General features: G+C 43.0%; 1 protein-coding gene and 1 long non-coding RNA gene across 2 annotated transcripts in view; both read left to right on the plus strand.

The window, feature by feature from the left end:
• tnfrsf21 (tumor necrosis factor receptor superfamily, member 21) overlaps positions 1–3,521 on the plus strand; it is a 30,393-nt gene extending 26,872 nt beyond the window's left edge. Inside the window, exons 5-6 of the mRNA XM_071370296.1 lie at positions 1,175–1,388; positions 1,815–3,521. Coding sequence (XP_071226397.1) covers positions 1,175–1,388; positions 1,815–2,044 — 444 coding nt within the window. The 3' untranslated portion in view covers positions 2,045–3,521. The remainder of the gene's footprint in view (positions 1–1,174; positions 1,389–1,814) is intronic.
• Positions 3,522–14,404: 10,883 nt separating this feature from the next.
• On the plus strand, positions 14,405–18,772 carry LOC139556389 (uncharacterized). Its single transcript, XR_011671114.1, has 5 exons — positions 14,405–14,526; positions 17,694–17,797; positions 18,136–18,190; positions 18,336–18,488; positions 18,608–18,772. It is a non-coding gene; the product is annotated as an uncharacterized lncRNA (long non-coding RNA).
• Positions 18,773–21,932: the final 3,160 nt, after the last annotated feature.

Below are 21,932 nucleotides of genomic sequence, written 5' to 3' on the forward strand. Positions count from 1 at the left end.
TGAATGTCACTGTCCCTAACCTGGGATTTTATCAGGGCTTAGTGGTTCTGTGTTACATGCTATGTCAGTGACTCGGCCAGATCACACTCTCTCATCTAATGACTCAGTCACTGGCTACTAACTGACAACTCAGAGAAGCTTCTGGAACAGTGACACCATTTCCCCTGTTCTCTCCTAACTCTCCATGGTGAGTCTTTTCTTTGTAGCCTCTAGGGGTTTCTCTTGAGGGTTAGTTGGTAGGTTTTGTAACATTTGTTTGTAACATAATGTGGCTACATCTGTTCTCTGTGGGAGGCGGGAGGGAGCAGTGCTCTTATCACAGTAGATGTGTGTCATCCCCCACTAAACTGACCTAGTGCACCGACTAACTTGTTATTGAATAGGGGAGATAGCAGGGGCTGCATATGGGTCATACATGCACACAGATGTAATGTAAGTGAAGTCTGTCTGATGCCACATCGAGCTGTTTTATATCAGATTTTATGTTAGCATCAGAAGTTTTCCACTGCGTTCCTGTGAAGCTATATTGAACTGTGTTTTATTGGATTTTTAGCACTGATGGTTTTCCATTGCATTTCCATCACCTGTATGAAATGCCCTCTACCATGTCCTTTGTGCATCACATCACAGAGCAGAGCCTTTTTTTCTACAGTCCCGAAGACAAATATTATTCTACCATGAGCTCATCCGGTCCGGTCACGACCAGTTCACACCATTACCATACCAAATAAGACTGTTATTTATGTCTTCCCTGGGCCCCAGGGCAGACACAGTGGTGGTGTACTATGCCTGTTAGTGTGTGACTGGGCACATGTGGTCCGTGGGCAGTACATTCCGGTCTGTGCAAGTCCACAGAATCCCTTTCATGGCTGGTCGGTTGTGTACGCGCCCTGAGGCAAGGAAGAGAGAGGCGCGGGTGCGAGTGTGGGTGGTCTGGGGCTGGGAGGTTGGCCCCGCTGTGTCACCCGACCCGGGCTGCATGGGGCTGGGGCTTCACACACAGGAGCTCCCTGTCCTGTCCCTGTGCTCTGTCCGGACACCAGCGTGACTCAGGACACTGCTTTCTCAGCCATTGTTTCCCGACACTGACTCTGACCCGCTCTTTCTCTCTGTCTCTCTCTCGCTCCCCCCCTCTCTCTATATATCTCTCTTCCTCCTGTCTCTCTCTCTGCAGTTTGATCTGAACCAGCTGATGACCGCTGTGAATGTAACCCCGAGCCACAGTCCTGTCCACAAGCCTTTGGATTCTCCTAGGGTGCTGGTGGAGCAGTCTCCTGTGCACCGGACCAAGGGTTTCTTCCCTGATGAATCAGAGCCCCTTCTCCGCTGTGACTCCACCTCCAGCAAAGACTCCGCCCTCAGCAGGACCGGCTCGTTCATTACCAAAGGTGAGCACATATGACGCAGTCCTGTTTCAGTAACTATGCTAGACAACGTCTCTTACAGAGGTGATGTACTTGCATTTACTGCTCCCTTCTGGTTACCAATTGCACCTGATTCTATACTCCATTATAGGAAGTCATCAACTATGAAAACTTTGAGAAATAAAGGGAAAGGGGGAAACCTAGTCAGTTGCGCAACTGAATGTATTCAACCGAAATGTGTCTTCCACAGTTAACCAAACCCTTCTGAATCAGATGCATCTTAGTCATCATAAGGATGACTGGGCTTTTATTCCCAGTTAGTCATTCACAATTTCCTATTATATGGACAACAACAAGCTGTAGCTAACATCAACACTATGTTGTAGTCTGTCCTCCTCCTCATTCTGATATTGTTTTCTTTCCCCTCCTCTCTTCCTCTGTGACTTCCAGAGAAGAAAGACACGGTGCTACGTCAGGTCCGGCTGGACCGGTGCGACCTGCAACCCATCTTCGACGACATGCTGCACATCCTAAACCCTGACGAGCTGCACGTCATCGAGGAGATCCCCATGGCCGAGGACAAACTGGACCGCCTCTTTGAGATTGCCGGGGTCAAGAGCCAGGAGGCCAGCCAGACCCTGCTAGACTCGGTCTACAGCCACTTGCCTGACCTCCTATAGACTGCTGCTGTGGTGCTATAGACCTCTACTGTGGTCAGGGGACACCCCACTTCCTTCTACTGCAAACCCTTCCTTCCCGGGTGTGGCTACCTGGGTGTGGCTTCCTCTCTTGCCTCACACTCCCCCACCCCCCCCAAGTAGTGAGAGACTACTTGATTCTGGCTACAGTTACCTACTTGCCTTCGAGACCTCCGATGGGTTCCCCTTGGCTATCCTCCATTCCTAGTAGCCTGACTGAGTCCCCCACTCCTACAATAATCAGGGAGCCTCCCTCCCCTCTCTGGAAGTCTCCTTCCATCACTCCCCCCATGTTGAGGGAAGGGAACCAGGCTGTCCCCATCTCTCACCAGGTGGCAAGCCTGCCTGCCTGGAGGAAGGGCAGGACAGAGGGGCCAGGCTCTGTACCCCAGCCTGGAGTTCTGGACAGAGAGACGGCTCGATACCACCACCACCATCACCACTATGCTCATTAAACCACTGCTATTGCACTCGTGTCAATGTAACGTTAAAACAGTGTTCTCTTGACATTTTGGAGCTTATTGTGGGTGTATCAGCCAGTGCTATAAACCAATATTCACTCATTCATGCAAGCAAACTTCAACAACACACACTCATGCACAATGTCTAACAATGTAAAACATACTATGACGCACACTCATGGTGCGCAATGTCTAACACTAATAGTATGTAATATGATTGATGCACTAATTCTTGTTCTTTGAGTAACATAACCATTTAATTGGTATGCATTCTGCCACATGTGCTTCAATGTCTCTTTGAAATGCTGTTTACTAACATTTCACAATGTATTATCATTTTTAGATTTTAGATTTCTTAGCAACTATGTTTGTCATGAATATACGAGCATTCTGATGTTTCCCAGCTTTGTGTAATGAGACCATCTTACTGGATGTAAGACATGCATAGTTATTCTACTTGAATCTGACTCTCACCTGGATTGTGGTACTTGATTAAAACAGAAGATAATGTACTATAGTTCCTTCCAGATCTTAAAAAAGCACCACCAAAAAACATGTTGCTGTAAAAGGGTCAGTATTCAACTCACAAATGCTACGAAAGGAACACAGACTGTCTTTTTGCCAAGCCAGTCATATCAAGCTACTCTGGTGCTAGACTTGAAATTATCTGGTTGTGCATAATACTAGGATGATATTGGGGGGGCTTGCTGGACAATGGCTACTGAAGTATTCTGGACATTGCGGAGTGTAAAGAAGATGCAGCTGCTGTGGACTTTGCTGGACTGAATTGAAAAGTGCTGTTTGAGCTATCCACTTCTCTGTTGAGTCAAATGTAAGAGTGCGACTGTTAGCGTATAGTACGAGTCTGAAACGTTGAAGCTGAGGTTTGAATACATGTACTCTGGTGGCTGTTTTAAAACTTAACACGTGTAACCAGTATGTTTACTATTATGTCACCTCTTAAATCAAACCAATTAAAGTTCCAGAATTTGTCATAAGGTGGAGTGTGTGTCTTACTTCTATGACATATTTACTGCATTTCTCTTTCAGCAATATTTTTTTACAGTAACTTGTTTTATACTGTTGCTCATGATATAGCACAAACCCTAGTGTGTGATTTTGATATTCATTATGTCAGTTTTCTGAAGGTAGTGTTGGTTACAATTTCTCTGCCTGATAAGAAGATACTCCTTCTGTTCTGAAATTGTGTTATTGTGGGGCTGGTTCAAGGAGGTGAGGAGCTAAATGTTGATATTGTAGCTGCACAGTCTTTCCTGTAATGTGACACGGATATAATGGGGTGGCGTTTTACTGCAAAGGCTGTTAATACATGTATTTAGTCTCCATAAAAGAGTGTCTGGTGTTGTCTGTGTGTATGATAATAGGTAAGGGAGATGGAACTGGGGCTGGGGAGGGGTAGGCTTCTTTCATCTCCACCCAGTCACTAGCGTATTGGAGAGAGGACAAAACATCCCTGCTCTATTTGATCCTGTAGGTGTCTCTGCTTCAAAATGTGCACAGTATGACAGCAGAAAAGGGAAAGAAGATTCAGTAACAACATACTGGTTTAATGTTCAGTCATAACCACTACATATCGGTCTTGGACAATATCTCCATAGATCAGTGGTGTAAATTACTTAAGTAAAAATACTTTAAAGTACTACTTAAGTAGTTTTTTTGGGTATCTGTAATTTACTGTTTATATTTTTGCCAACTTTTACTTCACTACATTCCTAAAGAAAAGAATGTACTTTTTACTCTATACATTTTCACTGACACCCAAAAGTACTTCTTACATTTTGACAGGAAAATGGTCCAATTCACACACTTATCAAGACAACATCACCTGTCATCCCTACTGCCTCTGATCTGGCGAACTCACTAAACACAAATGCGTTGTTTGTAAATTATGTCTGAGTGTTGGAGTGTGCCCCTGGCTATCTGTCAAATAAAAAAAATAATGATTCTGTCTGGTTTGCTTATAAGGAATTTGAAATGATTTATACTTTTACTTTTGATACTTAAGTACATTTTAGCAATCCACATTTACTTTTGATACTTAGGTATATTCAAAACCAAATACTTTTAGACTTTTACTCAAGTAGTATTATACTGGGTGACTTTTACTTTTACTTGAGTCATTTTCTATTAAGTTATCTTTACTTTTACTCAAGTATGACAATTGAGTACTTTTTCCACCACTGCCATAGATTATGTTATGCATCTGTGGCATCACACTTCACATAACAAGAACACTTATTCTTACTTATTCTTACACACAATATTGCTATATCTAATAATGTCTTTGTATTTATTCAATAATAGTCGGCACATTTAAGCAGGATTGTTCTTGCCAGACAGAGCCTGATGCTGATGGCAGAGGATTAGATAACACTGATTTCTGGTGACTCCTTGGCAGCCTGGCTGATCTGGTTTTTCAGTACATTTTTTATGTTGAAGCGATGTCAATGTCTGCCAAAGGAATGTCGTTCATCAAGTCACATCACTGTTGTCTCAGCAAATGCCATCACAAACAATTGGGCACAATTAACTTGTACACTTTAACTCAATACTCAAATTCTCCTACTTATTTAGCAGTCAACGGTTGTGCATTCATGCATACAGCAGAACCTACCGAACACCAGTAACAAAACCAGTTGAAGTTTATGTGGTTTACTTTTAAATGTGGTCATAAAGTGAGCAAAACTAGTACTTACTAATAACGACCAATGTTGGTTACAGGGTGACAGTCTCCTGATGTCAGGGATAAACATCTTAATTCCGAACATCAAATACTCTGTAGCTGGGAGACCATCCCTCCTACATCGATAGCCTAGCTGCTATCTGACATTTGACATGGTCCAGGAAACAACCCCCCAATGAACCAGCTTTACCAGCAAGTCAAAATGGAACTTTGTTCAACATTGCGTTGCTGGGAGAGCCACTGTAAAAAGTCTTGACTCAGATACTGTAGATGCTAGGCTAATGATCTTAAGAGGGTCTCCTGGCTGCTCTTCCACTGTAAATGGTTGAACAGCCTGGGGACTGTATGTGCAGAGGTGTGAAGTGTCATGCACTCAGGGCACTGTATGTGAAGAAAGGCTCTCATAGGGGGAAAGGGGAGGGATCTCCCATATTAAACCTCAGCCTCTGACACAAAATACCAATTTAATCCATTTTAAGTTCAAGTTGTTATCAAGGTAATCCTAGACACATGAAAAGAGATGGGGAAAGGGCCGATGAAACGGGCATATTCCACCCACACGAGTTGCTGACTCCAGGTGGTGAGGTTGGCGGAGACGAGGCAACGAAGAGTCTCCAGGTCCTGATTGGCTCGCTCCATCTGGCCGTTAGATTGGGGGTGAAAACCAGAGGACAGGCTGGCCGACGATCCAATGAGAGTGGAGAACGCCTTCTAGAACCGGGACGAGAACTGAGGACCCCGATCAGAGACCATGTCGACCGGAAGTCCATGGAGCCGGAAGACGTGTTGCACCATGAGCTGAGCCGTCTCCTTGGCTGAGGGTAACTTGAGAAGGGGAATAAAATGGGCAGCTTTATAAAACCTATCCACCACCGTCAGGATCGTGCTGTTGCCATCTGACGGAGGAAGACCAGTAACAAAGTCCAGGGATATATGGGAACAGGGGCAGTGAGGAACAGGGAGTGGTTGAAGAAGGCCAGCCGGAGCTTGCCGCGCAGTCTTGTTTTGTGCACACACAATGCAGGCGGCGATGAATGTGGAGACATCAGGAACCATGGAAGGCCACCAAAAGTATTAACAGAGGAAAGCCAGGGTCCAACGGGAGCCTGATTGGCAGGTCAATCTCGAGAAATGTGCCCATTCCAGGACCGGGGAATGGGCAGGGTCCGGGACAAACATCTGGTTAGCCGGACCCCCCCACGGGTGGTGCGGAGATTTTCCAGGTTCTTATGGTCAGTCCACAGTAAGAATAGGTGTTCCGCCCCCTCCAACCAGTGCCTCCACTCCTCCAACACCATCTTGAAGGCGAGGAGTTCTCGATTTTCCACATCATAGTTCCTCTCATCAGGGGTAAGACGATGGGAGAGAAAAGCGCAGGGGTGCAGCTTTTGGTCCTGGGCAGAACGCTGAGACAGAACGGGCCCCACTCTGAGATCCGAGGCATCGACATCCACCACGCACTAATGGGACGGGTACGGATGGATTAAGATGGGGGCTGTAATGAATCGATGTATGAGGTACGAGAACACCCAGTCAGCTGCTGGAGACCACGTGAATGGAACCTTAGGAGAGGTGAGTGCTGAGAGGGGGAAGCCAATCCACCACCGTGGTGGTTGAGGCCAATCCACCACCGTGATGTCATTAAGGCCCCGGTAGTCAGAACACGGACGCAGGGTTTTGTCCTTCTTCTCCACAAAGAAGATCAGTGCGCCATCGGGAGAGGCAGATGGATGAATACTCCCTGCAGCGAGAGAGTCCTCAATGTACTCCTCCATAGCCTTGGTCTCCGGACCCGAAAGGAAGTAAAGCCGCCCCTGAGGTGGTGTTGTGCCCGGGAGAAGTTCAATGGCGCAGTCGTAGGGTCGATGAGGAGGGAGAGACGTAGTGCGGGCCTTGATGAAGACCTCCCGGAGGTCTAGGTACTCCGCAGGAATGGCGGAGAGATCCGAGGCTTCTCCCAAGCCTGCAGGAAAATGTCCCGGGGCAGGCTGTGCTGACTTAAGACACCGTGCATGGCAGAACAGGCTCCAACCCACAATAGAACCAGTAGCCCAGTTGTGCTTCTAGAGCCATGAATACCCCAAAACCATGGGGACATGGGGAGATTCTATGCGCAGGATCTGCATACACTCACTATGATTTCCTGATACTCGTAGTTTGATAGGAAACGTATTGCGGGTGACTCTGCCAATAGAGCGCCCATCCAGCACTCTGAAGTCCATGTGAATGGAGAGGGGTTAAGTGAAGATTCCCAGCTCCAACACCAAGGTAGCGTTGATAAATCTCTCATCGACCCCAGAGTCAAGGAGCATCCGTAGAGATTTGGCCTGGTCACCCCACAACAGGGTGGCATGGAGAGGGGTATGAATAATGGAAGATTGGAAAATCTCTGTACCGTTCACCAGAGTACTCATACCTACTAATGAGCCTGGTCTTTTTAATGGACAGGTGGAAATAGACAGCTCCTGGTACTCAACCTGCGTAAACATTCAACCTCAACCTGCGTAAACATTCATCCGGAGACAATCTAGCCCTTCTCAGTAGCTTGGGCTCTGGAGGAGGCGAGTCGACCGCCCTCTGTGATTCCCGTGGACACTCGGGTGACCTCGGATTCTCTATGTAAGGTGGACGTCGGGAACTTCTGGGATTCCTCGGAGACGAGGTGGGAGCAGTGGGCGAGCGAGTATGACCAGGGAACAGACCTCCTCTCCCTCCTACGTTCCCATAGCCACCCATCGATCCATAAGGTCAAGGTGATGAGGGAGTCGAGGTCCATGAGAAGCTCTCGGGCTGCGAGCTCGTCTTTAACCTCCTCCGATAATCAGTGAAGGAACGTGTCGAAAAGAGATTCCGGGTTCCAGGCACTATCAGCGGCAAACGTGTGAAAGTCTACAGCAAAGTCTGCCAAACTACAGGAGTTTTTAAACTTTTATCCCTTTTTCTCCCCAATTTTGTGATATCCAATTGGTAATTACAGTCTTGTCTCATCGCTGCAACTCTCGTACGGACTCGGGAGAGGCAAAGGTCGAGAGCCGTGCTCCCCCGAAACACAACCCAGCCAAGCAGCACTGCTTCTTGACACAATGCCCGCTTAACCTGAAAGCCAGCCACACCAATGTGTCGGAGGAAACACCATACACCTGGTGACCGCATCAGTGCGCATTGCGCCCGGCCCGCCACAGGAGTCGCTAGACCGCGATGGGACAAGAACATCCCTGCCGGCCAAACCCTCCCCTAACCCAAACAACACTGAGCCAATTGTGCGCCGCCCCATGGGTCTCCCGGTCGTGGCTGGCGGCGACAGAGCCTGGACTCGAACCAGGATCTCTAGTGGCTCAGCTAGCACTGTGATGCAGTGCCTTAGATCACTGCGCCCTTCGGGAGGCCTCTCACTACGGGAGTTTTGACGCAGATTGAGTAGCTTCCGAGCAGCCTCTCTCCTGGACAACGGAGAATCTAACACCTTCTTTACCTCCTCCATGAACTCCTCCAGACTGAGGAAAATGGTTGATTGTTGCTTCCTCACCGCTGTCACCCAGGCGAGAGCCCTTCGAGCGATCAGAGGGAAACAAAGAGGGCTGCAGCTTGAAGATGAGGGAGCACTGGGAGAGAAATGCTTGGCAGGTTCTTGAATCTCCGGCGTAGCGGTGTTCTCAGGAAGCCAGGATAGGCTGGGGAGAAGCGCCGCTGGTAGCTGTGTTACTGAGAGTCTGGGGGGTTACCGTAGAGGCTTGCTGCCTAGTAGAGTTTCCTTCGAATTCCTCCAGCCTTACATTGAAAGCACGGTTATGGCGCGTTCTGCCAAGTTCTGGAGTCCTTCCATAAGGTTATGAAGTAACTCCTCGTGTCTTCCAATAGTGGCTCCTTGGGAGGAGACAGCGTTGCAGAGCTGGTCTGCTGGGTCAATCATGGCCAGGTCGTACTATCAAGGCTCAGGCTAAGACCCAGATGCAGACACAGGAGGCGGATAGGGAAGCACAGCCGAGAGCTGCCCAGTGACATGAGCCTACCAGACAAGCTAAACTACTTCTATGCTTGCTTCGAGGCAAATAACACTGAAACATGTATGAGAGCACCAGCTGTTCCGGAAGACTGTGTGATCACGCTCTCCGCAGCCGATGTGAGTAAGACCTTTCAACAGGTCAACATTTACAAGGCCGCAGGGCCAGACGGATTACCAGGTAGTGTAATGCGAACATGTGCTGACCAACAGGCAAGTGACTTCACTGACATTTTCAACCTCTCCCTCTCCCCGAATGTGTAATACCAACATGTTTTAAGCAGACCACCATAGTCCCTGTGCCCAAGAACACTAAGGTAACCTGCCTAAATGACTACCGACCCATAGAACTCACGTCTGTAGCCATGAAGTGCTTTGAAAGGCTGGTCATGGCTCACATCAACACCAATATCCCAGAAACCCCAGACCCACTCCAATTTGCGTACTGCCCAAACAGATCCACAGATGATGCAATCTCTATTGCACTCCACACTGCTCTTTCCCACCTGGACAAAAGGATCACCTATGTGAGAATGCTATTCATTGACTACAGCTCAGTGTTTAACACCATAGTGCCCTCAAAGCTTATCAAGCTCACCAATAAGCTAAGGACCGTGGGACTAAACACCTCCCTCTGCAACTGGATCCTGGACTTCCTGACGGGCCACCCCCAGGTGGTAAGGGTAGGTAACAACACATCTGCCACGCTGATCCGCAACACAGGGGCCCCTCAGGGGTGCATGCTCAGTCCCCTCCTGTACTCCCTGTTCACTCATGACTGCACGGCCAGGCACGACTCCAACACCATCATTAAGTTTGCCGATGACACAACAGTGGTCACCGAACGACGAGACAGCCTATAGGGAGGAGGTCAGAGACCTGGCCATGTGATGCCAGGACAACAACCTCTCCCTCAACGTGATCAAGACAAAGGAGATGATTGTGGACTACAGGAAAAAGAGGACAGAGCATGCCCCCATTCACATCGACGGGGCTGTAGTGGAGCAGGGTGAGAGCTTCAAGTTCCTTGGTGTCCACATCACCAAGAAACTAACATGGTCCAAGCACACCAAGACAATCGTGAAGAGGGCACGACAAAGCCTATTCCCCCTCAGGGGACTGAAAAGATTTGGCATGGGTCCTCAGATCCTCAAAAGGTTCTACAGCTGCACCACTGAGAGCATCCTGACTGGTTGCATCAATGCCTGATATGGCAACTGCTCGGCCTCCGACCGCAAGGCATTACAGAGGGTAGAGCGTACAGCCCAGTACATCAATGGGGCAAAGCTTCCTGCCATCCAGGATCTCTAAAGCAAGCGGTATCAGAGGAAGGCCCTAAAAATTGTCAAAGACTCCAGCCACCCTAGTCATAGACTGTTCTCCCTTCTACCGCACTGCAAGCGATACCGGAGCGCCAAGTCTAGGTCCAAGAGTCTTTTAAACAGCTTCTACCCCCAAGCCATAAGACTCCTGAACATCTAATCAAATGGCTACCTGGACTATTTGCATTTCCCCCCCTTTTACACCACTGCTACTCTCTGTTGTTATCATCTATGCATAGTCACTTTAATAACTCTACCTACATGTACATATTACCTCAATTACCTCGACTAACCAGTGCCCCCGCACATTGACTCTTTACCGGTACCCCCTGTATATAGTCTCACTATTGTTATTTTACTGCTGCTCTTTAATTACTTGTTACTTTTATTTCCTATTCTTATTCGTATGTTTAAAACATTCTTTTTTTTTAACTGCATTGTTGGTTAGGGGTAAGTAAGCATTTCAATGTAAGGTCTACACCTGTTGTATTCGGCGCATGTCACTAATAACATTTTATTTTATTTTATTTGGATTTGATAGTACGAGTCTCAGAGTTTATTATAGTACAAGGGTCAAGAAAAAGGTAGGTCAAGGCAGGCAAAGAGTCGTAATCCAAATCAGAGTCAGGCAGGTACAGGAAGGCAGGCAGGATCAAGGTCAAGATAGGCAGAAAGGTCAGAACTGGGAAGACTGGAAGAACTAAAACTAGAGCACAGGAAATATGGGAACACGTTGGAATGACTTGACGGGACAAGACGAACTCGCATCAGATAAACAGAAAACGCAGGTATAAATACATAGGGGATAATGGAGGGAGATGGGAGACACCTGGTGGGGGGTGGAGACAAGCACAAAGACAGGTGAAACAGATCAGGGTGTGACAGTTGTTACAAAACAACATGGGTGAAAAGTCAAGGGGTGTGAATACTTCCTGAAGGAACTGTATATGTACATAGCTACCTCAATTACCTTGCACCCCTGCACATTGACTCAGTACTGGTACTCCCTGTATCTAGCCATGTTATTTTTACTTGTTATTGCTATTCGTTATTCACTGTGTATTTATTCCTTTTGTCACTATTTCTAGATGTATCTTTAACTCTGTATTGCTGGAAAATGACCCATTCAGTGTTAATCTACAACTGTGGTTTACAAAGCACATGACAAATAAAATGTGATTTGATTGTATGCAACATTTAACTTTTTTCACAACTGCCATGGGTTTGGTGCCAAATCATTTACAAAAAATACATACTGACATAGTAAAATAAATAAAAGTGTGTAAAAAATAATTATCATGGATTCCATGCTGAACTTCAATGGCATTCACTAAATGTATGGTTTTATTTAGGATAATGTTTTACAGCTTTGTTGGTCTGTTTTTTTATTTTAAAATCTTCTTACTTGATGATGGTATATATTTTACATGTGATAATGCCACACTGAGGGCCAGAGATAATTACAGACACCTGTGATATTCTGAAGTACTGTACCCACATTGTTTTTAAAACCAACATTCCAGTAATATACCCTCTCCTTGTAACCGTAGGTAAAAGACAACTAAGTAAAACATATAAAATGTTCAGTTTCAATAACGATCTAAATCAGAAATACTGTATGTGTTGCATTTCAACAATACCAATATTAGCAGAGCACAGCACAGCAATCGCTACACCTCTGAGAGAAACATACTGCATTCTTTAGATTCTTGATTAAATACCATGTGACTTCTCTACCCATCCTGATGATTGGGTTTCATGAAAAGCTGTCTGCCCTGGTTGTGATGTCACAAGCAACCTACTTAACCCATTTGTTCCCAATTTTTTTGCCGACATACCACTATGAAAGTCTTATACTATTAGTAACCCTTACATGTAATCCATATTGCTTTTTGAAAAAGTCTAGCCCTGTTACCCACTTTGCCAAGGCCTGTATTCCCCCAAGTCAGCAACATTTACCTCCAGTATATGCAGCTATCCGCTGCACACCCCATCCCTGTTATTTGCATATCTTAGTATTGTGACCACTGACCTGTTACCTGTTATACCCTAACCATTTCATATATAAACTCAAAGTACATTACATTAGCCTCATTCACTTTTTGTCTACCACGAATTTGTTACCAAAAAGGATGTTAAAGGGCAGTAGACTTCCATTCAGACTCATTACCTGTAGGAGCCTAGTACATCTCTACACCACATTACTCATATACTCGTAAACCAGGTCAATTCATGGGCATAAAGGTCTAAAACATAAAACATAAAACAGGTCTACCCCAGTGCCCAAGCCTCAACATTCATAGAAAAACAGATTTACACCTGCAATGCAGCCCTTATATATCCATACAAACCAGATTTACACCTGTTGCTATGTTCAATAATTTGATTAAACAGGTCTACCCTATTTACCAAAACTCACATACACCAGTATACCCGTGTGAAAGAGACACTGAACAAAACTATTAACATGATATATTTGTTATATTAACACACTAATTGTTACATCGCCAATCTCCCCTGAAATAACAAAATTATACGTTTTACAGTCAGAATCACTGATTTAAGCATATGTAAAGGCTAATGGATAATAGTAAAATCATCTGTAGGATCATCTTCATGAAGTATATTGATAACCAAACAACTTCAATTTAGTTAATTAAATTTAATAAGTTACCTTTTCACTGTGTATTCATCTGTCACTGTTCAATTCAAATTGTGTGTATTCACTGCTTTGTATTCTATTGTAAAACGGACGGTCCTTTGACCAGAGCGATCAAGTATATTTTAGTTTTGTTGAGACACAATGTTCATGACAGTTCAGACAATGCATAGTCACTGACCCACTGCACTGGTGTTTTTACATGATGACCTTTTACTTCTAATTTATAACGATGGTTGTGCTGATGGCTCAAGTGTGTCTGTGCTCTGCTCTTCAATACTAACTCAGTTTCAGTATGTGACACAAGGAAACAGAATAAATAATGAAACCTGTTGAGCAGGTTCTCTGTCACAGTCATTCAGTTCCTTACCATATTTCAGGAATTCTTACCGTAGTTCACGGTATTAAGGGCGTGACAGTCAGTAAACGGTATTGGATGTGGGTTTTGAGTCTCCCTGCAACGTACAATAATACACTTGTCAACCAGAACAGTAAGGAGAAGCAAGGTAAGGCATTTTTGTTAGTTTGTTTTTCAGTGAAATGATACATGAGGATGATAGTGAAGAACTGAATAATAATTTAGGTCAATGTTAAAAGGAGGGGGAGAAAGAGACAGAAATTGGCCTACATGGATGGGAGTCTTCACTTGGATGGTAATGAGACTGACTTCCTTTCTGAGTTGAGGCTTAAATACACATCTAAATGTTTCTGTTGTATCTGTAACTCATTATTACTTAGGGTCTAACATGATATAAGCAACATCAAATAACAGTGCATATCAATAGCACCGATTGAATATCTTATTTTCCATGTTTTCAACTGATTAATTTGCCCTGACTGGCCCAACAATACGCTATCTGTAGTCACATTGATTTCCTTAGTTGGTTTATTAGTTAAAGATATTTTGTGCTGTCAAGTTTTATACGTAAGACTTTCTGGTAGTGGTAGCAGTAGCTCCATTAAATTTTCTCAGCTACCTATTGGTGTCTATATAAATATTCTGTAGCCTGTTGGTGCCTATATTTTTCTGGTGTCTTTCAATTCCCTTTTCTGTTGCATGCTGGTGCCTATATTTTTCTGGTGCCTGTTGTTGGTGCCTATTAGATCCTTTTCTGTCTGAAAAGCTAAATAATTAGATTTAAGTTTTTTAAACATCAAGCTTGTTTTTCTTGTGTTCTTTTTGTTATTTGTGTGGTAGACATGACATGATTGATGATTGATGTCAACTGCTTTTAAACAAATCTGCAACAATTTGGACATCAGCACTTCAGTGATCAATGTGTTAATGCTCATAGGAAGAGCAGTGTGGCCAATAAAGGTAAAGTTAAATATTTATGAAAATGTAATTGTACCTGAACAATAATATGGCACATAAAATACATTTTTCCCACACTGCACTTTCAGAAGTGTGTTTGATTTGCATAGCAACATGTCTAAGGATGAAGTTGACACTTGATTTAGAGAGTTCAGTAGGATTCCCCATTCAGAACTGACAGTGAAGCTGGCTAAGAAGTCATCAGACTGGCACAGACAAAGGGACTGGAAATTTCTAAATCAAATGTCAACTACCTTCACGCAGAGAAGGCTCCTAATCTAAATCAGAAGAGCAGGCCTACAAAAGGACAACAGAGCCCTAGTCTGTTACACCAGGGCTTGGGGCCCGGCCCACGAGGTAGATGTGACCAATATGGCCATACAATAACTGAGATTATGCCAGTAAAGCATGTTGTCATTACATATAAGATTAATCTGTTTGGCATGGTACAGTGGTTGTCAATTACATTTCTTTGACTAAAGACCTACCATGCTATTTGTAACCGATTTCCATGTTTATGATTGTACTTTTGGCATAATATGGGTATCAATAATGTTAGATGAGATATACAGAATCGGTTTTTCATTCAGTGAATGTTGACTACCATATGCAGCAGAATTTATTTATATTTTTCAGAGATCCAGTAATATTTTAACTTTGAAATAATATTTATGTTATATTAATTTCCTACAGTAAGTCCGCACATCATTCAGAAATGTATTTTGACACTTTTTTGGAGGAATACTCTGTAGTGGTTAGAGCATTGGGCCAGTAACCGAAAGGTTGCTGGATCGAATCCCCGAGCTGACAAAAAAATCCCTGAGCTGTAAAAATCTGTCGTTCTGCCCCTGAGCACGGCAGTTAACCCACTGTTCCCTGGGCGCCGAAGACGTGGATGTTGATTAATGCAGCCCCTGCACCTCTCAGAGGGGTTGGGTTAAATGCGGAAGACACATTTCAGTTGAAGGCATTCACTTGTACAACTGACTAGGTTACCCTCCTTTCCCTTTCCCTTTATTATATGTTATTTACAATTAATTGTCTTAGATAATGTATTTCGACATGACATTGGAACATATGGGGAATTGTCCACTCACCAGGGACAGGGACATTCTAGGCAATGGCATTCTAGGAATGAGGAAAGAACTTCAGCTATTATACATAACATAACATAAATGTTTTGTAACAATAGCAGATCACATTTCAAACAGTGTCTTTCCTACTTACAAATAAATGGCTGCACACTAAGTGTGTTTGTACAATAAGTCCAGATGAGATTAATTATTTCAGTTAGCACATTACATAAGGTTATAATTAAGATGATATCACAAATCCCTTGATTACGCTTAATCAGATTTGTTTTTAAATCTCAGAATTACAAATCATGAAATGAAACAATAGATACTTCTATGGACATTTTTAAATGACACGTGCATGATATACAGTGGGGAGAACAAGTATTTGATACACTGACAATTTTGCAGGTTTTCCTACTTACAAAGCATGTAGAGGTCTGTAATTTTTATCATAAGTACACTTCAACTGTGAGAGAAGGAATCTAAAACAAAAATCCAGAAAATCACATTGTATGATTTTTAAGTAATTAATTTGCATTTTATTGCATGACATAAGTATTTGATACATCAGAAAAGCAGAACTGAATATTTGGTACAGAAACCTTAGTTTGCAATTACAGAGATCATACGTTTCCTGTAGTTCTTGACCAGGTTTGCACACACTGCAGCAGGGATTTTGGCCCACTCCTCCATACAGACCTTCTCCAGATCCTTCAGGTTTCGGGGCTGTCGCTGGGCAATACGGACTTTCGGCTCCCTCCAAAGATTTTCTATTGGGTTCAGGTCTGGAGACTGGCTAGGCCACTCCAGGACCTTGAGATGCTTCTTACGGAGCCACTCCTTAGTTGCCCTGGCTGTGTGTTTCGGGTCGTTGTCATGCTGGAAGACCCAGCCACGACCCATCTTCAATGCTCTTACTGAGGGAAGGAGGTTGTTGGTCAAGATCTCGCGATACATGGCCCCATCCATCCTCCCCTCAATACGGTGCAGTCGTCCTGTCCCCTTTGCAGAAAAGCATCCCCAAAGAATGATGTTTCCACCTCCATGCTTCACGGTTGGGATGGTGTTCTTGGGGTTGTACTCATCCTTCTATTCCTCCAAACACGGCGAGTGGAGTTTAGAGCAAAAAGCTCTATTTTTGTCTCATCAGACCACATGACCTTCTCCCATTCCTCCTCTGGATCATCCAGATGGTCATTGGCAAACTTCAGACGGGCCTGGACATGCGCTGGCTTGAGCAGGGGGACCTTGCGTGCGCTGCAGGATTTTAATCCATGACGGCGTAGTGTGTTACTAATGGTTTTCTTTGAGACTGTGGTCCCAGCTCTCTTCAGGTCATTGACCAGGTCCTGCCGTGTAGTTCTGGGCTGATCCCTCACATTCCTCATGATCATTGATGCCCCACGAGGTGAGATCTTGCATGGAGCCCCAGACCGAGGGTGATTGACCGTCATCTTGAACTTCTTCCATTTTCTAATAATTGTGCCAACAGTTGTTGCCTTCTCACCAAGCTGCTTGGCTATTGTCCTGTAGCCCATCCCAGCCTTGTACAGGTCTACAATTTATCCCTGATGTCCTTACACAGCTCTCTGGTCTTGGCCATTGTGGAGAGGTTGGAGTCTGTTTGATTGAGTGTGTGGACAGGTGTCTTTTATACAGGTAACGAGTTCAAACAGGTGCAGTTAATACAGGTAATGAGTGGAGAACAGGAGGGCTTCTTAAAGAAAAACTAACAGGTCTGTGAGAGCCGGAATTCTTACTGGTTGGTAGGTGATCAAATACTTATGTCATGCAATAAAATGCAAATTAATTACTTAAAAATCATACAATGTGATTTTCTGGATTTTTGTTTTAGATTCCGTCTCTCACAGTTGAAGTGTACCTATGATAAAAATGACAGACCTCTACATGCTTTGTAAGTAGGAAAACCTGCAAAATCGGCAGTGTATCAAATACTTGTTCTCCCCACTGTAAGTGCCTCAGAAAAGTTACCTGTGTGGTTTTATTGTGTACTTTAAACATTATAGTGAATGTAGTTTTTTACAGTTCTTCCTGTTTTTTTCTCAACTCCTTTACCTTGTTTCCCCATAACAGGAATGGCAATAACAAATAATGGGCTGAGTGTCCTTGTCCTCCTGATGACATGCTCTATTTTGGAAACACGGGAATTCATTGATATTTCAAGCCTTGTTTCACAGGTATTATGTTAACAGTAACTCATGCTGTCCAATAGAAACCTTCAGACAATATTTAGAAACACACGTAACAAAATATGAGAAACTTAGCAACTTGATGATCTTAGTAAGAGTTAGGCGGTCTACTGTTTAGTTCTTGCACCATGTTTTTTTGACATCTTTATGATTGAACGGGTTAGTGTGGAGTCTCGTGATTAGATGATCGTACAGTATTGAACCCCCCTTGAAACCCCCAAAACCTATCAAACAGGATATTCTAAATGTGGAAAATATTCTAAGATGATATAAACTCTCTGAAGCAAATGTAAATGTGGATACTGACTTTCATTCTCTTGGTAAAGGCATTCAACACAGAGTACAACCCACATCTGTCACATGTTAGGGAAAAAAGAGCAGGTGAGTTTAGTCAACAGATCACCTTTAAATGATCTTGCAAAGTCAAACATCATCCTCTTGAATGACAATTCAAACCATGTATTTAAAAAGAGCATACGGACTCTTCTCCTGAACGTCACCCTTGCTTCTATTTCAATCCTTACAGTATTATCCAATCGATGGAACTACATAATTGATGTTGAAGTGAACGTGTCAGACATCAAAACAATAGAGCAAATTAAGTCAGCTGTGAATTCAACAAGTCTTCCCCTCACTATCAACAACTCCACTGAAATCACTGATGTTGACATCACTTCTGGTAGTTATACTGTTGGGCTAGCTAGTGCTAGGCATTGCTTTTCTAATTATGTAGGAGAAAAATAATTGATTGAATACATTTTTTACATGCACATGTCCTGAAACTCATTTCCATTTCAGTTTGCTACCCAAGTGGTACTGGATTCCAGTGCAGATGTGAGGATCAGTATCGTTGGTCGTGTAACAATTGCGCTATCTATGGGGCATGTGAAGAAAATACAGATAAACCCTGTGGATGTATTAATGCAATTCCTTCCGATGGAGAGTACTGCCAGTCGGTTCAAAACCCAAGTAAACGCCAAAGTCCTGTTTTTTATAGATTTTATTGTCAACATATTTTTCCTATTTCTGATAACCAGTTCAAAATTTTTATATTTTCGTCACCTTACAGACTTTACAGCATGTCCAACAACAACAGCCTCTCCTTCAACAGGTAACGTACGACCAAAATATATCTGATGAATTGCCTGAAAAACAATAGCATGACAATTGTTTTGGGATATTGATGGATCTAAATCTATTTAATTTTAGCAAATGAATGACTGACATTGTTCATTTTCAGGTCCAACAGTACCAGCAACTCTCTATGAGTACATGATTGAAATTGAGCTGAACACCACAGACGTTACAGTGATAGATCAACTGAGAGCCATTCTGAGAAATGCTATTTTCCCTGTCAGAATCAATAATCTGATACAAATCACTGGTGTTAACATGTCTACAGGTAAGACTTCAATGTGCAAGTTATTAATTTTAACTGCTTACATACCGATTAAGTGTCATTTTGATATCTTAATCCACTCTCATGTCCTCAGTTTGCTACCCAAATGGTTATGGATTCCAGTGCAGATGTGAGGACCAGTATCGTTGGTCATGTGACCAGTGTGTCTCTTATGGGAAATGTGATGACATCACATCTGACACGTGTGCATGTATCAATGCCATTCCTCCAGATGGACAGTACTGCCAGTCGGTACACTACCAAAGTAAGAACCAACATCCTCACATATTTGACTTTTGTAAACATTTTCTAATATGTTTAACTAACCAATATCCTATTTTCTTCACCTCAAAGATTTTACAGCATGTCCAACAACAACAACCTCTCCTAAAACAGGTAATGAATGACCAAAATATATCTGATGAATTGCCTGAAAAATAATAGCATGACAATTGTTTTGGGATATTGATAAATCTAAATCTATTTAATTTTAGCAAATGAATGACTGACATTGTTCATTTTCAGGTCCAACAGTACCAGCAACTCTCTATGAGTACATGATTGAAATTGAGCTGAACACCACAGACGTTACAGTGATAGATCAACTGAGAGCCATTCTGAGAAATGCTATTTTCCCTGTCAGAATCAATAATCTGACACAAATCACTGGTGTTAACATGTCTACAGGTAAGACTTCAATGTGCAAGTTATTATTTTTAACTGCTTACACACCGATTAAGTGTCATTTTGATATCTTAATCCACTCTCATGTCCTCAGTTTGCTACCCAAATGGTTATGGATTCCAGTGCAGATGTGAGGACCAGTATCGTTGGTCATGTGACCAGTGTGTCTCTTATGGGAAATGTGATGACATCACATCTGACACGTGTGCATGTATCAATGCCATTCCTCCAGATGGACAGTACTGCCAGTCGGTTCACTACCAAAGTAAGAACCAACATCCTCACAGATTTGACTTTTGTTAACATTTTCTAATATGTTTAACTAACCAATATCCTATTTTCTTCACCTCAAAGATTTTACAGCATGTCCAACAACAACAGCCTCTCCTTCAACAGGTAACGTAGGACCAAAATATATCTGATGAATTCTCTGAAAAACAATAGCATGACAATTGTTTTGGGATATTGATGAATCTAAATCTATTTAATTTTAGCAAATGAATGACTGACATTGTTCATTTTCAGTTCCAACAGTACCAGCAACTCTCTATGAGTACATGATTGAAATTGAGCTGAACACCACAGACGTTACAGTGATAGATCAACTGAGAGCCATTCTGAGAAATGCTATTTTCCCTGTCAGAATCAATAATCTGATACAAATCACCGGTGTTAACATGTCTACAGGTAAGACTTCAATGTGCAAGTTATTATTTTTAACTGCTTACACACCGATTAAGTGTCATTTTGATATCTTAATCCACTCTCATGTCCTCAGTTTGCTACCCAAATGGTACTGGATTCCAGTGCAGATGTGAGGACCAGTATCGTTGGTCATGTGACCAGTGTGTCTCTTATGGGAAATGTGATGACATCACATCTGACACGTGTGGATGTATCAATGCCATTCCTCCAGATGGACAGTACTGCCAGTCGGTTCACTACCAAAGTAAGAACCAACATCCTCACACATTTGACATTTGTTAACATTTTCTAATATGTTTAACTAACCAATATCCTATTTTCTTAAACTCAAAGACTTTACAGCATGTCCAACAACAACAGCCTCTCCTTCAACAGGTAACGTAGGACCAAAATATACCTGATGAATTGCCTGAAAAACAATAGCTTGACAATTGTTTTGGGATATTGATAAATCTAAATCTATTTAATTTTAGCAAATGAATGACTGACATTGTTCATTTTCAGGTCCAGCAGTACCAGCAACTCTCTATGAGTACATGATTGAAATTGAGCTGAACACCACAGACGTTACAGTGATAGATCAACTGAGAGCCATTCTGAGAAATGCTATTTTCCCTGTCAGAATCAATAATCTGACACAAATCACTGGTGTTAACATGTCTACAGGTAAGACTTCAATGTGCAAGTTATTATTTTTAACTGCTTACACACCGATTAAGTGTCATTTTGATATCTTAATCCACTCTCATGTCCTCAGTTTGCTACCCAAATGGTTATGGATTCCAGTGCAGATGTGAGGACCAGTATCGTTGGTCATGTGACCAGTGTGTCTCTTATGGGAAATGTGATGACATCACATCTGACACGTGTGCATGTATCAATGCCATTCCTCCAGATGGACAGTACTGCCAGTCGGTTCACTACCAAAGTAAGAACCAACATCCTCACAGATTTGACTTTTGTTAACATTTTCTAATATGTTTAACTAACCAATATCCTATTTTCTTCACCTCAAAGATTTTACAGCATGTCCAACAACAACAGCCTCTCCTTCAACAGGTAACGTAGGACCAAAATATATCTGATGAATTGCCTGAAAAACAATAGCATGACAATTGTTTTGGGATATTGATGAATCTAAATCTATTTAATTTTAGCAAATGAATGACTGACATTGTTAATTTTCAGGTCCAACAGTACCAGCAACTCTCTATGAGTACATGATTGAAATTGAGCTGAACACCACAGACGTTACAGTGATAGATCAACTGAGAGCCATTCTGAGAAATGCTATTTTCCCTGTCAGAATCAATAATCTGATACAAATCACTGGTG

The sequence above is a fragment of the Salvelinus alpinus genome, chromosome 27, assembly GCF_045679555.1.
Source record: "Salvelinus alpinus chromosome 27, SLU_Salpinus.1, whole genome shotgun sequence".
NCBI lineage: Eukaryota > Metazoa > Chordata > Actinopteri > Salmoniformes > Salmonidae > Salvelinus > Salvelinus alpinus.